This window comes from Malus domestica, chromosome 11 (assembly GCF_042453785.1).
Source record: "Malus domestica chromosome 11, GDT2T_hap1".
Classification (NCBI taxonomy): domain Eukaryota; kingdom Viridiplantae; phylum Streptophyta; class Magnoliopsida; order Rosales; family Rosaceae; genus Malus; species Malus domestica.
Window position 1 is genome coordinate 18,387,632 of NC_091671.1, and position 14,952 is coordinate 18,402,583.

Below are 14,952 nucleotides of genomic sequence, written 5' to 3' on the forward strand. Positions count from 1 at the left end.
ACCAAAAAAAAGAAAATAATTAAATAATTTGATCACCGCGAAAAGTTTGGATGGAATCCCATGCACTAATGGTGGTATAATCGCTTAAATATTTACACTGTAATGAATCTAATGATTATATAAGGGAAGAAAAAATATCTGATGGCCAAACTAATCTTATTCCTGTATTAATAAAAATTATAATTCCATGTATTCGGATGATAAATGTGAAGAATGCAAGAGTGGAATAAAAGTGGAAGTATACTATGAACTTGTTTGGATGTGTTTTTAAAATGATTGAAAGCACTTTTAGAGAAAATGTTCTTGGATTCCAAAAGCACTTTAAGTGCTTTCTACAAGAAGTATAAGTTATGTGCTTTTCCAAGATTTACTAACATTTTTACTAAGGATTGTTTCCAAAAATCTTTTCACTAGAAACGCTTTAAGTCATTTTAAAAGCATATCCAAACGAATATCTACTTAACGTATATATGTGGATGGATGTAAATATTTTAAAATATAAGTACGTACGTATGTGTAACTTGTATTAGTTTTAGTCGAAAAAATTATGAATTAACATAATTAAATAATTTAAAAAACAACCTATGTATTGATTCCTTACTAAGAAAATAAAAGCTAATTGATCTTCTTTTCTCCGTGCCATATATGTTTCTCTCTCGTGCGATTATGCATGCCAATCGTTATACATCAAATTAATTAAACAACACTTTACGATAATAACAAATTTATAAAGGTCACTAACCAGATTTCAGATCATCTCCATGTCGTTGAGCAATGGTTTGATGGATCAAGCTTTGTGGGAATACGCAGATGTATAGGAACGCTCTCAAACTAAATAGTAAACCTAATTGTACAACTTAGGTAAATTTATTGCTTTGTCAACTTTTATTACGTACGAAATTTATTTGGCCTTAGATATTGTTAACGCGTGGAAACAAATAAAAAAAAAGATACCCTAAAAAATAAAAGAAAAATCAACACCGTATATAAGAAGTAATACCTTCCTTGGTACAAAAACATTTAATTGTGGACATATAAATTATTGATATGATCTACAAGATCCATATTTGCTTACTTTTTTTGTTGCAAAAGAGTTGGATGCGTTTTAATTGGAGTTTATTTTCACAATTCTTCCCTTTTTGGAGTTGGATTCTCTTATATATAAACAAGTATCTTACTACCATTAAGAATAACGTCACGCAATTTTGACCATATTATCATTATATTTCTTTTTTTTTTTTTGGTCAACACCGTAGTTCATTGTGGTACACTATGTACCTATTAAGGAAATTACTGTTCTAAATCCCACATATATAGGAGATGAAAATTTGGAGATGTAGAATCCCTCAGATTACCCTCTTGCCACATAGTACGGTCTAGTGATATTCCTCTTCACTTATCTTAGGTTCAATTCAATCACATTATTACTAGCTCATTGTGAGGCTAAGCCTATCCCCTCCTCCTTACCTAAGATCATATCATTTGTTCAAAATAAATAAATAAACATAGAGTACCCTCTTTGAAGTTTGTACATCTTCTATTAAGATGTATGTAAAATTGCTATTGTTTTTCATAAAAAAAATACGTCATATAATTACACTAAATTCATCTAAACAATAAGAAGGGGGATACGAATGTGGGTGTAGAGGGCGTTGACACTGCTCTAGCTAACTTGGCAAAATTAAGGTCGGCCATAATATAAGAAAATAGATATAGTTGTATCAATTTTTATATGTAAGTTAAAACAGTGAGATGTCTTACGTTCGAATCTTGTAGATAGCGAATTCGATACCAAATTAGGTTACCTATTATGTGACTTAGCCGAACTTCCTATCTCCTTTGTGTAAACTATATCGTTATACTAAAAAAAATAAAAAAATAAAAAAACCAGTGGGGGTGTTCCCTAAAGTCCCGTTGGGTTTGGGTGGTTATTGGAACACTTCTCTGTTGGATTTGCAATTGAAAGACGTACTGGCGCAGCGTAAGAAAGATAAAGGGTATCAAACAATAACCTTAGCACATAAGATGCTTGGAATCTGCTAGAGAATGATAAATCTCTAAGTTTAGTTTATTTTTCTTGAGTTGAACGATAGCTTTATTGAAGCAATTAAACAATAACAACCATCAAATAGGGCATCCTAAATAAAGTCCAAGGGATCACTTAATAAACAAAAAATTCTTCCACTTAAAATAAGGCCATCCTATTAAACGATGAAATTTGGACCAAAAATTCTATTATCGTAGCTAAGTTGGGAGTTAGACACATGACGTCATTCTTCTAGAAACAACAAGTTTGTCACAAAACAAATGCCAAAGTCTAAATCTGCGCAAATCATGGATTTTGCGGTTCTCAATTTAATCTTCAATTCAATCGTCATTTAATCTACACTGCTACACTCTTATAACGTGTTTATTGAATCGTAATAGAAGTAGGAGGTATTCAATAGAAGAGTTAGATGAGGAGAAGATAATCAGATTCTATTTGAAGAAGTTATATTGAGTGATATTCTCATAATTTCATGTTTTAGATAGATTCTATTCTTTACAGAAAAGAAATAAAATTACACGTGACAAACTGCAAAGTAGGGGAAAGCATTTGCAAAAGATGACCACTTCTTCGGTCGAGGGAAAGATTCAAAGACGGAAATTCCCAAATGGGAAAAGAGTGGAAAATGAAATGATCAGAAGAAAGTAAAGAATATAACTTGCAGGTTTATCATCAAAAGCAAGATTCTGAAAATTTTCTGCATTTCTGGCTAGGTAATGTTAGGAGACCATTTATTTGAATCATATTTTGTAAAGCATATAACGTAATTGTTGATGATTAGATTATTACTTAAGCGTTTGATTGACGTGTTTATTTTCTATTTGTGAATTTTCAAACGTAACATTCAATACTACGTGCTCAATGCTACATACTATTGAAAATATAGTGTTTAATTTTCACAACAATTAAATCTTATATGCACTATTCTAAAAATCCATGTATAGCCACCGTCCCGATTAGGGCTGGAAAAAAATCCCAAAAATCCCAAACCAAACCAAAAAAATTCCAATCCCAAACCAAAAAAATCCCAAACCAAAATTCCCGAACTTTTCGGTCTTTCATCCCGAACCAAACCGAAATTTTCGGTATGGGATTCGGTTTTGCATGTCCATATTTTCGGTATTCCCATACCGAACCAAAATTAAATATTATATATATATATATAATTGTTTAATTATAAGAGAATTATTTTAACCGTTCATTGTTTTGGATTTAATCTATACCGTTCATTTGTTTTTAGGTCAGCTCCCATTTCACTTCCCTTGTCCGTTCCATTGAAACTCGAAGCGCAGCCCTCATCTCATCTCACCGAGCCTCCCTCACCGAGCCCTCATCTCATCTGTCTCTGTCGAATTCCGGCCAACCATCGGCCCACCACCACACCATACCCACCTCGCGAAAGGCTATTTAGTCTTGGGATTGTCTGCGGAAGCCACACTAACTTAAGCCTAAGGTGAGACGTCAGGAATGGTGGGTTTGGAATTTCAGTGGGTTTAGTTGAATCTTTGTTCAAAGTTTTAATTTTTACTAACCAAGTTTGTGAATTTTGAAAATATATTGCATTGCGGTCGGGGTTATGGTTTGCAATACCTTTTCCAGATCGTATTTACCAGGTGAGTTTGTTTATCATCTTCTTTAATGGTGATTAGTGTTGTTAATTAGTATTCTGGAGTTTTATTGATGCATAAATTGTTGTTATATATAGGTGTTAAAGGCAGATCATTCACATGAAGGAAGAGGAAAAGCGGTTGTTAAGGTGTGTTTCTGACGTTGTCGCTATTAGAATGTTGCTCATAAGCTGTGATTGTAATTTATGTTTTTTTTTTGTCACCAAGCTGATATCTTAAGCTGTGTTTTCGTTGCAGGTGGAGGTTCGTGATGTTGACTCTGGGAACAAGACATCCTTACGATTGTTGACGGATGAGCAAATTGATAGTACGAAACTTTAACTTTGTAACTTCCTATTACTAGTAGGATTCTTTTGGTTGTCGTATAACCTTAGTTTCTTAGATATTTATTTGTTCTTTTTAACTGTTTTGTGCCGTTCTTAATGTCTACTTTGATAATATCAACGCAAACATGCTGGGTTGTCACTGTATTTCCAGTTGGCTGGGTTCCTTTAAACTTAATCATGCGCCATTTTTTGAGCTATTATAAATGTGGTGCTTAGGTTAAGATGATAAATCTCATATCAATTGCTGCAGAAGTATTTGTTGAATCAAAAACTTACGTTTACATGTGCACAGATCGTGATGGCATTGTAGTATTGATAGAGTGAGTTTTATATAATATTAAAATTTTCTTCTAGATTCACTTTCAGTTCACTTTCTTCTGTTACTTTCCCTTAAATAATGTGTACTATTTGTAATTCTTATCAGCCCTGTTACTTTCTTCTGTTGAACCTGCTGATGCTCGAAATTATTTCGGGATTCCCGAAATGTCCCGAAATCCCGAAACTATTTCGGGATTCCCGAAAATTGGGATTCCCGAAAATTTGGTTTGGGATCGGTATTGAAATTGGAATTCTCGAAAATTTCGGTATGAGAATCGGAACAAGGGTTTCGGTATGGGATCCCATACCGAACCACCCCTAGTCCCGATTGGTCTTTAGGCATTTGAAAGTTAAGAAAGTGCGTCTAGACCTGCTTAAGAGTCCGCTTAGCCCACCTAAACCTGCCTAGGTCACAACTTTCACTTAAATATAAAATCAATAACTTTCATTTTACATTCTAATTTTTCAATAAAATGTAAGTGATTTATTGAAAACTTAGATGAAGTCATTATATGCTTGTTTCCCACATTTTCAACATGTTCTTATACTTCAAAATTTATATGTGATTTTATTTTACAATTTATGTATCCCAATATAATTATTTATGTTTCTTAAAAATAAATAGACGTATATTTATACGATATATAATAAATTTACTTAAATCCGTCTAATTTCCGACTAGACCCCGCCTCACCGCCTAAGCCGACTAGCGCATAGCGTCGTCTAAAACCTTGCGTATTTCGTTCACAGTCATTCATTTACCGTTCTATTCGTTCATCCTACTATTGAAAAGAAATTGCAAATTATTGTTTGACCAAAGTTATACGTCAACCAGTAATCCAGCTTAAGTTGAATTTGGGCCATCTCCAGAAGAAGCGAGAGAATGCTGGATATTTCCTTGAAGTTGCGAGAAAATGTTGGAAGTGAACTCGTTAAAATCTACTCTCTGTCATCAATTGAACGCACGATATGAGGAATAGAAAATCACACAAAGATGACGACAGTGGCTTTGTAGTGCATGCAAAGCGTAACGAACAACATTCGATGAATAAAGTAGTAGGAGATGCTTCAGGGAAGATTTCCCCGGTGTGGTAGTTGGTATCCCCTTAACCCCGCTTACATATATGTAAAGCCCCCCACCACAACAACTTTGTGAAATGCTACGACAACATTAATCAACCAGGTGCCGCAATCAAACCAGCTCTGCAGTCTAACAACTTCCAAAGTTTGAGACAAGTCGACAACAACCATTCTCTCAACAGTCGGGCAAGACATAGTAATTGAAGGGAGATAAGCTCAGTTCCGCGTGATAAGCAAAAACAACAAAAGAATTCAAGTTAAAACATATACAGCGGCTCAACCTAAACTCATATACTCGTATTACTAATCATACAACTCCACATTTCTAGACAATTCCAAAGACTTTAATCTCAAAAACGTGAGAGATAGAAATACCATTATCACCAATCGCAGTCCTCCGTTTTCAAACACCAACCTGGCAACCTCTTGATCCACCAGCCAGCTTACCCGACCCGCTATTGGAAGAGACCGAAACCGCCACACCACGGCACAAAACCCTCAGCAGCCGCCGCCTCAGCCTCCACCCGCCATTCCGAAACTGGACCCTCGCCAAAACCTTCACGTTAAAGCTCACGGTCCCGCGTCCCCTGTCCACCTCTATCGCGCGAACCACCGAGGCGTCCACGAACGAATTCACCGCCGACAAAGTGGCGTTGACGAAATTGCGATCCTTCCTCCCCTGAGCGAACGGCTGAACACGAGTCTCCGATATGAAGCCGTTCCGGTAGAAAATGGAAGAAACGACCTCCTCGTATCGGATGCTGAGCTTCTTGTTGGGGTTGTAGACGGAGAAGCCGACGGACCACGTGCCGCTCAGGGACTGGGAGGAGGAGGAGACGTTGAAGTTGGTGAGTGAGAGAGAGTCGAGTCGGAAGTCGGGGACCTTGGGGCGGAGGACGAGCCAAATCACAAGCATGATGCAGCCGACGATGACGAAGAGGGCGATCATGGCGCCGACGAAGCGGCGGATGAAGGTGGCGCGTGCGGCATAGGCGTTGGAGTAGGGACCTTGACGTTGGGTGTAGGTGGGGTAGCTGGAGTAGGGGTGGCCGCCGTTAGGCTGGGCGTAGGGCGTGGCTGGGTAGCCGGTGACGGGCCTAGAAGGGTCGGTCATTAGGGTTTGAAGATTTGTGGGGGATTTGGGATTGTGGGGGTTTATCACTTGTACTGTATATCAATTTTGTGGGGAAGAGAACGGAACGGATTCCTGTTTATAAAGTATAGTAATTTGGTTAAGTAAAGAATATGAGATTATTCGAGAACAAAGCTTGACACATGTCCACTTCTGCTAAATAGCCGATGTGGCTGCTCAGCTGTTTGACACCTATCCACTTTTTTTTTCTTTTCTGAAAAATTATGCAATAAACAAGAAAACAATATTAAAAACGATAATGCTAAAGAGACCTTCTTTTTTTTTTTTGAAAAAGAGTACAATATATCATTCCATGATTTGAAGAACTCGGCTCCAAAAAAGCCCTTGCAAATTAGATCTAAAAAAATAATACAATAAAGCATCACTAATCGCAAAGCAATGAGTAGACTTCAAGCACCTGTCCAAGCTCATTAGGAACCACACGATTACACTGATCAATAAAATTGTTAACCTTAGTGTTGCAGAAAGACCATGTGAGAACAAAATCTCAAACCATAAATTGGGATAGGGAGTACGATGCCTATGAGTTTATCGCATCACCTAATCACTACCACGATCCTAGAACACCAAATGAGTAGTAGATCCAGCAAATTAAACAGCTCAATACTTCACACATATATCCAAAAGAGGTAGCACATCAAAACGAAAAAAATTAAAATCAAGCACTCTCCTATAGAGAGCAATCAAATTAGCAAACTTTCCTATAGAGAAATCAACCAAACTTCAAGATAATTCTTGGAAATTATTAAACAGAAACAAAATAAAAGGAAAATCATGTCGCCACTCCACATCCTCTGGACATCCGAAAGCCATATCACCTACATCGGCTAAACCAAAAGTGTCGTACTGACCCGACGCAATTCGTCATCTTCAATGGCTTCCTGCTTCAACCTAATATCAAATGTGATAACTGGATTCAAAACCTTGAGTTAACTGTATTCGTGGGTCAAAGGACGACGACTATATCGGTGACTATAACGTTTCACATTACACCAAATAAAGTAAACAAAAAGTGAGAGGGAAGAGACTAAGAATGAATCTCAAGAAGATTGCCTCTAACTACAAAGCCAAAGGCAGAAGCCGACGACAAAGAATTTTTCCTTTGGTTTTTAAACGAAATTTGCAAACCAAATGATGTGTCATCAATAAGAGATAATCACATTAACCGACATTTAATTAAAATTCCAATTATCGACAACCACATCATTTGATTTAAAAAATTTGGTCTCCATAACATTACCCTATTAAAAATAATTGTGTAAAATAGTAGAATAACTATTTTACAAAGCTTGGCTATGCCAACCCCGTTCAATTTGTCTAGTCATTTTCTCTTTTATTCTCTGTTTCCTCTCTTCTCTTCACAGATGCCGACTCCAAACAAAAGAAAAGCCAAGGGAACCTAATCCGAATACCCAAGGGTTTTAGAAACTGCCAACGATATCTTCTTCTTTACCCAAAAACCCTAGCCATTTGAATGTGGTCTCTTAAATCCTAATTCCAATTTCAATACTTCTTCTTCTTCTTCACTAGTAAAGGAGAAAGGGAATGGGTCATGGTTGCTCTGGCTCACGCCCTGCTCAGCATTTCATTTTGCTGTGGTCTTTGTCGGTCTGTTAATCCCAAGGACAATTACAAACTCTGTGTTTGGGGTTTTCCAGAGCAATTACTCTCTCATCGTCGTCCACAATGCTATGGCTTGCACCGCCATCGAAATCCCCGTTACCTCTCTTTTCTCTGGAAAATCTATAGGGATCGGCAAGCCTTTCTAGAAAGGTTATTCTAGTCTTTGACATGCTTATTTTTTATATTGCATAATTTTTTGAAAATGAATGAACATGTGTCAAACTGCTGAGAAGCCAGATTAGTTATTTAGCAGAATTTCCTGCTAACTGTTCAGCATCCAAGCTTTGTTCATTATTAGTAGGGCAATTAGGTTTTGAAATTTTTAATAACGAGTCATAAAAAACAGACATAACAATCACACAATAACGACAATGAGTCATCAATATGATCAATTACTAAATACTAATCATTTCTGTAATCAAATCTCAAAAACTGATCATTCCTACCAATTATCCTAAAATATATTCTTTTTTGTCCGAGTCATCAATATGATCAATATGTAGTTGCTAAAAACTAATAATTTATGCAAACAAATCTCAAAAACTGATCATTCATACTAATTACCCTAAATTATGTTCCTTTTTATCTAAGTGTCAATAACATCTTCATCTTCTATTATTTTTTCATAACTACGCCTAAATCGTGGAATGTCGTAGATTTTTCAATAATTTAGCGAAAAAAAAGGACTTCAAAAAGGAAAAACTTCAATTAGGGCATCCTAGATTAAATCCGAAGGTTCTCAAACAAAAATGACTCAAAAAATAAATATATATAAAAAAAAACACGATCAACTTGGTCAATCTAATGGATGTCATATCAACGGATCTTTGGTTGTGAATAGCATGAGAACACATCTAGGACTCCAAAACCAAAAGAACTTCAACTTTGGCAACCAAAAATTCAGTTACTTCATAATCCGCTTCATGGGAGACTACGCACAAATCGTCAACAAAACTAATAAGAGAACAATCTTTACAAACGAGCAGCCCCGACTCCCAAGAGAAACTATAAAAGAAACAAATAATGACAACTACAAAAGGCTATGCGGTCATGAAAACCACCAACGAAGCTACTAGTTCATCATAATAAATGGCAACAACACCACCATGAGACATGAACAAAAGACGAAAGCTCTAAGGGCTAACCGAACACAGACAAGAGCCGCACTATAATCTACAATACCCACCTAACAAAAATTCAACCTCATATTTTGCCAAACCTCATATGGTGCCAGAAATGTAGAGAAATGTCTAAGAAAAATACACGAGAAGTTATTTATAGGAGGAGATTTAAATGGACACGTGGGCAGGGAGACAAGCAACTATGGAGGTTTTCATGGTGGCCATGGTTTTGGGGAGAGAAACGAGGATGGGGAAGCTATCTTGGATTTTGCAATGGCATATGATCTCTTCTTAGCCAACACCTTCTTTAAGAAGAGAGAAGAACATGTGATCACCTACAAGAGTGGGTCGTCAAAAACACAAATAGATTTTCTTCTAATGAGGAAAGGGGATCGTATAACTTGTAAGGATTGCAAAGTTATACCGGGAGAGAGCTTGGCTAATCAACATCGCTTGTTGGTGATGGATGTACATATCAAAAGAGTGAGAAAAAAGAACAAGACTTGGAAGTGCCCAAGGACTAGATGGTGGAATCTAAAAGGAGAAAAACAAGCCATTTTCAAAGAGAAAGTAATCACCCAGTGTGTGTGGGATAGAGAGGGGGAAGCTAGCCAAATGTGGGATTCCATGGCTAGTTGTATCCGAAAAGTAGCAAAAGAGGTATTAGGAGAGTCCAAGGGCTTTGCTCCACACCAAAATGAATCTTGGTGGTGGAATGAGGAGGTACAAATAAAGGTGAAGGCTAAGAAGGAATGTTGTAAAGCCTTATACAAGGATAGGACTGATGAAAATGGTGAAAGGTATAGAAGAGCAAAGCAAGAGGCAAAGAAAGTTGTGAGAGAAGCTAAGTTAGCGGCTTATGACGATATGTATAAGCGACTAGATACCAAAGAAGGAGAGTTGGATATCTATAAACTAGCTAGAGCAAGGGAAAAGAAGACAAGGGACCTAAACCAAGTGAGGTGCATCAAAGATGAGGATGGAAAGGTTCTTGCTACAGAGAACGCGGTCAAAGACAGATAGAGAGGTTATTTTCATAATCTTTTCAATGAAGGACATGAAATGAGTACTTCTTTAGGGGAGTTGAGTAACTCAGAAGAGTGTAGAAACTACTCCTTTTATCGTCGAATCAGGAAGGAAGAAGTGGTTGTAGCTTTGAAGAAGATGAAGCATAGAAAAACAGTGGGCCCAGATGATATACCGATCGAAGTGTGGAAAGTCTTGGGAGAGACAGGTATAGCATGGCTCACTGACCTTTTCAATAGGATTTTGAAAACAAAGAAGATGCCAAATGAGTGGCGAAAGAGCACTTTGGTGCCTATCTACAAGAATAAGGGCGACGTACAAAATTGCATGAACTATAGGGGTATTAAGCTAATGAGTCATACAATGAAGCTCTGGGAGAGAGTCATTGAGCATAGATTGAGGCAAGAGACACGGGTTTCGGACAACCAATTCGGGTTCATGCCAGGGCGCTCAACCATGGAGGCAATCTATCTCTTATGAAGATTGATGGAAAGATATAGAGATGGGAAAAAGGATTTACACATGGTCTTTATAGATTTGGAAAAAACGTATGATATGGTCCCAAGAGACATTCTTTGGAGGATTTTAGAGAAGAAAGGAGTACGAGTAGCATATATCCAAGCTATAAAGGATATGTATGAAGGAGCAAAGACTGCCGTAAGAACTCATGAAGGACAAACCGAAAGCTTCCCCATAACTGTAGGATTACATCAAGGCTCATCCTTAAGTCCTTACCTTTTTGCGTTGGTAATGGATGAGTTAACAGGACATATTCAAGAGGATATTCCTTGGTGTATGCTTTTCGCAGACGATATAGTGTTGATAGATGAAACTCAGGAAGGGGTAAATGCGAAGCTTAACCTTTGGAGAGAAGTGTTGGAATCTAAAGGTCTTCGCCTAAGCCGATCAAAGACAGAATATATGGAGTGCAAGTTCAGTGCAAATGGAGGCCAAAATGAGTTAGGGGTGAGGATCGGAGATCAGGAAATACCAAAGAGCGATCGTTTTCGCTACTTAGGATCTATTTGCAAAAGAACGGAGAATTAGATGGAGATCTCAACCATAGAATACAAGCTGGATGGATGAAGTGGAAGAGCGCATCTGGCGTGTTGTGTGATCGTCGTATGCCACTAAAGCTCAAGGGAAAATTTTATAGGACGGCAATAAGGCCGGCGATGTTGTATGACACAGAATGTTGGGCGGTGAAGCATCAACACGTACACAAAATAAGTGTAGCGGAGATGAGGATGCTTCGTTGGATGTGTGGGCACACGAGAAAGGATAAGATTAGGAATGAGGATATCCGAGGTAAAGTAGGAGTAGCCGAAATTGTAGGAAAGCTGAGAGAAAATCGGTTACGGTGGTTTGGACATGTGCAAAGAAGGCCTACTGATGCTCGGGTTAGAAGATGCGACTACGGGACAGAGGTTCAAGGCCGAAGGGGTAGAGGAAGACCTAGGAAAACTTTGGAAGAGACTCTAAGAAAAGACTTAGAGTACTTGGATCTAACGGAGGACATGACACAGGATCGAGCACAATGGCGTTCTAAGATTCATATAGCCGACCCCACTCAGTGACTTGGATTTTTCAAGTCTCCAACCGAGAAGTCTTCCTCACTCGGGAAATTAAGGGAACACTACCTCAACCTACATGCTCCACTCAATAAGTTTCAACATACAAGCTTCAACAAAAGAAAAAAATCAAAGAACTTAGTGAAGAAGGTTTTGATGTATTTAACACAATACGTTGGAATGAAGCAAAGCTTATTTATTGATATCTCCGATAAGTTACAAATATGTACATATACATGAGTCAAAATAAACAAACAAGAGGGAGCCTTCACAAAGGTTGCTTAGGATAAGTCTCAGCAGTCGGTAGAGCCCCAGAAAGAGAAGGCACCGGAGGGGGATCATTCGGAGCCTCAATACTGGACAGAACTCTAGAAGGAGGAGGCATCAGAGGTTGATCATTTGGAGCTTCATTACGCGGTACAGCCCCAGAAGACGAAGGCAATAAATGCCTTTGGAACAAACCCATAAACCGCTGATGATCAAGTAAAACCTGACCATCAGATTTCTTCATCTGGTCAAGCTTCCTCTTCATGTTTGTAGCATAGTCATGTGCGAGTCGGTGCAACTGTTTATTCTCATGCTTGAGCCCTCTAATCTCCTGTTTGAGACTCATCACTTCAGCCGCCAATGACTCAACTTGGCGAGTTCGAGCAAATAGGCGTTGAACCATATTATATACAGAACCTGCACACTGAACACTCAGAGCCAGAGAATCCTTAACCGCCAACTCATCAGACCGTTTGGAAAGTAGTCTGTTATCTTTGGGAGTGAGAAGGTTTCTGGCCACCACCGTAACGGTCATATCATTCTTCATCACGGAATCCCCAACGGTAAAAGGACCAGTAGGGGATAAGAAGGATGGGCGCCATATGTTGTCTGGAGAAGGCGTGGCTGCCTCTTCAACAAGGTTCAAGTCAAAACGACGGTCGGAGGAGCCAGACATTTTCAAAGGTGTTGAAGAGAGAAGAGGTCGGACAAATCAAGATCTTAGAAGTGCAAGAAATGAGCTTCTATTGGTGGAGATCCAAGTGTGCTTTGAAACTTATGCCAGCCTCTATAAAAATCTGCACTCGACGGAGCTTCAGAAATCGAAGAGGCGCCTGCCCAGAAATCGAAGAGACGTTTGCTTTCTCAAAAGCTGGGTTGCTTAGAGACCACGAGGGCCGATCTCAGAAATCGAAGAGGCGTTTGCTTTCTCAAAAGCTGGGCTGCTCAAAGACCACGAAGGCCGATCTCAGAAATCGAAGAGGCGCTTGCTTTCTTAAAAGCTGGGCTGCTCAGAGACCACGAGGGCCGATCTCAGAAATCGAAGAGGCACCTGCTTTTTCAGCCTTGTCAGCACTTGTCACATGCACACTCAGCTTTGCTGAAATTATGGGCATTCTGTTGAAGATTTCTGGTGAAGTAGAAAGCACGTGAATCTTACTGTTCAATCATCCACTTTCCACACGCACCATCAGCTCATGGGTACCACAGATAACTTTGCCAAAGATCTCTGACAAAGTTTAGACACGTGAAGCTTGCAGCTCCCACTACATTGCTATGACCAAGAATGGTAAAAGAATAGCAAAGAAACAACACTAACTAAGTTTAAACACATAAATTTTGAAGGTCTAGCTACCATATTATTACCCACAAGGGTAAAGGAACAGCACCACTGCTGGATAATTGGAAAGTCCCTGTGTGTCAACCTCTGTGCTCCGTGGCAAGGTAGACTAGCAAACATGCCCAACCTTTACTCACATTCGAGAAAACACTCCCAACAAGATTGCTTGCTCCAAAATCCAAAATCGAAGAGGCACCGCCTTCCGAATCTCGAGAGCCAGACTCCCAACATGATTACTTTCTCAAAAATCGAAGAGACACCGCTCTCCGAATCTCGAGAGCCAGACCCCCAGTAGGATTGCTTTCTCAAAAATCGAAGAGGCACTGTTCTTCGAATCTCGAGAGCCAGATCCCCGACAGGATTGCTTGTTTGAAAACCGAAGAGGCACCGCTTTCTCAACCTCGAGAGCCAGATCTCCTTGGATAAAGCTTGTCTGTAATCTTCACACGCAACATCAGCTTTCCATATACCACATACCACTTTTTCAAAGTACTCTGATACACGTGAAGCTGGCAGCTCCCACTACTGTGCTATGACCAAGCAAGGTAAATGAATATCATTACTACTTGTTGTTAGGGAGACTCCCATATATGTCGACCTCCATCCTCAACAAACAGGCAGACCTGCAAAAATGCTCAACCCTTCCTCATATCTGAGAGGGCACTCCCAACGAAGCCTCTCGAAATACTCAGCTTTCTTCCTCCCTGATAATACCTCTACAAACAAGCTACACCAGAGCAAGAATATCTCATATCATCGGGATTAAAAGTAAGAGTATCCCATATCATGCTTTTTCCCTATCTTTTCCTTTGGCCTTGTTCTTACCTGCAAAACAAGGAGAAAGAGAGCAATCAATCAGCACTTGGAATCAAGCTTCCAGTCAGAAACTGACTGCCTGGAACCCCTTACCTGATTACTTACATGGCATTGCTCTCGAGTACTCATCTTCAACATCTTATGCTTCCAGAGAAGATACCACATCTGCCTGAGGAACAGATAGGGAAAGTGAGAACAAGGAAGCATGTGGAGACAAGCGTAACAGAACACGTGCCGATACATCCACTACTTTGTCAACAACAAAAGTATCCCATATCAGCAGGGTCGAACGTACTCTAGATTTGATGGACTTGTTTTGACCCTCAAATTTTTCAGTCGGCCTTATACTCTAGAGGAAACCAGAAAACCCTCCAGCCCAGTTCAAGAATAAGCCTGTGGAAAGTTACTTCTTCAAAAGCAAAAGTATCTCATATCATCCATTCTCCTTTTTCTTCTCTTTATCCTTCATGCTGCCTGCAAGATAGGGAGAATGAGAACAATCAGCCGGAACTCGAAATCAAACTTCTGATCTGGGACTGATTGCTTGGAGCTCTGATTGCTTACCTTGTCTGTCACCTCTTTCAGCAGAGCCCCTAGCTCGGCGACTTGGGGGACTCCTACTACAGGGTTTGTATCG

At 39.1% G+C, this 14,952-nt stretch overlaps 1 protein-coding gene and 1 long non-coding RNA gene across 2 annotated transcripts; one reads left to right on the forward strand and one right to left on the reverse strand.

Annotated features, from left to right (window-relative positions):
• Positions 1–3,358: 3,358 nt before the first annotated feature.
• Positions 3,359–4,321, forward strand: LOC114823080 (uncharacterized). The gene is made up of 5 exons (XR_003771219.2): positions 3,359–3,500; positions 3,647–3,660; positions 3,753–3,803; positions 3,913–3,982; positions 4,252–4,321. It is a non-coding gene; the product is annotated as an uncharacterized lncRNA (long non-coding RNA).
• A 1,481-nt stretch (positions 4,322–5,802) lies between these two features.
• Positions 5,803–6,513, reverse strand: LOC114823079 (uncharacterized protein At1g08160-like). Its single transcript, XM_029098401.1, has one exon. The coding sequence runs from the start codon at positions 6,511–6,513 to the stop codon at positions 5,803–5,805; it is 711 nt and encodes a 236-aa protein (XP_028954234.1).
• Between the last annotated feature and the right edge of the window lie 8,439 nt (positions 6,514–14,952).

What these genes read in the sequence shown, in the direction of transcription:
- LOC114823079 (XM_029098401.1), bottom strand. Translation starts at nt 6,513, where the DNA reads ATGACCGACCCTTCTAGGCCCGTCACCGGCTACCCAGCCACGCCCTAC.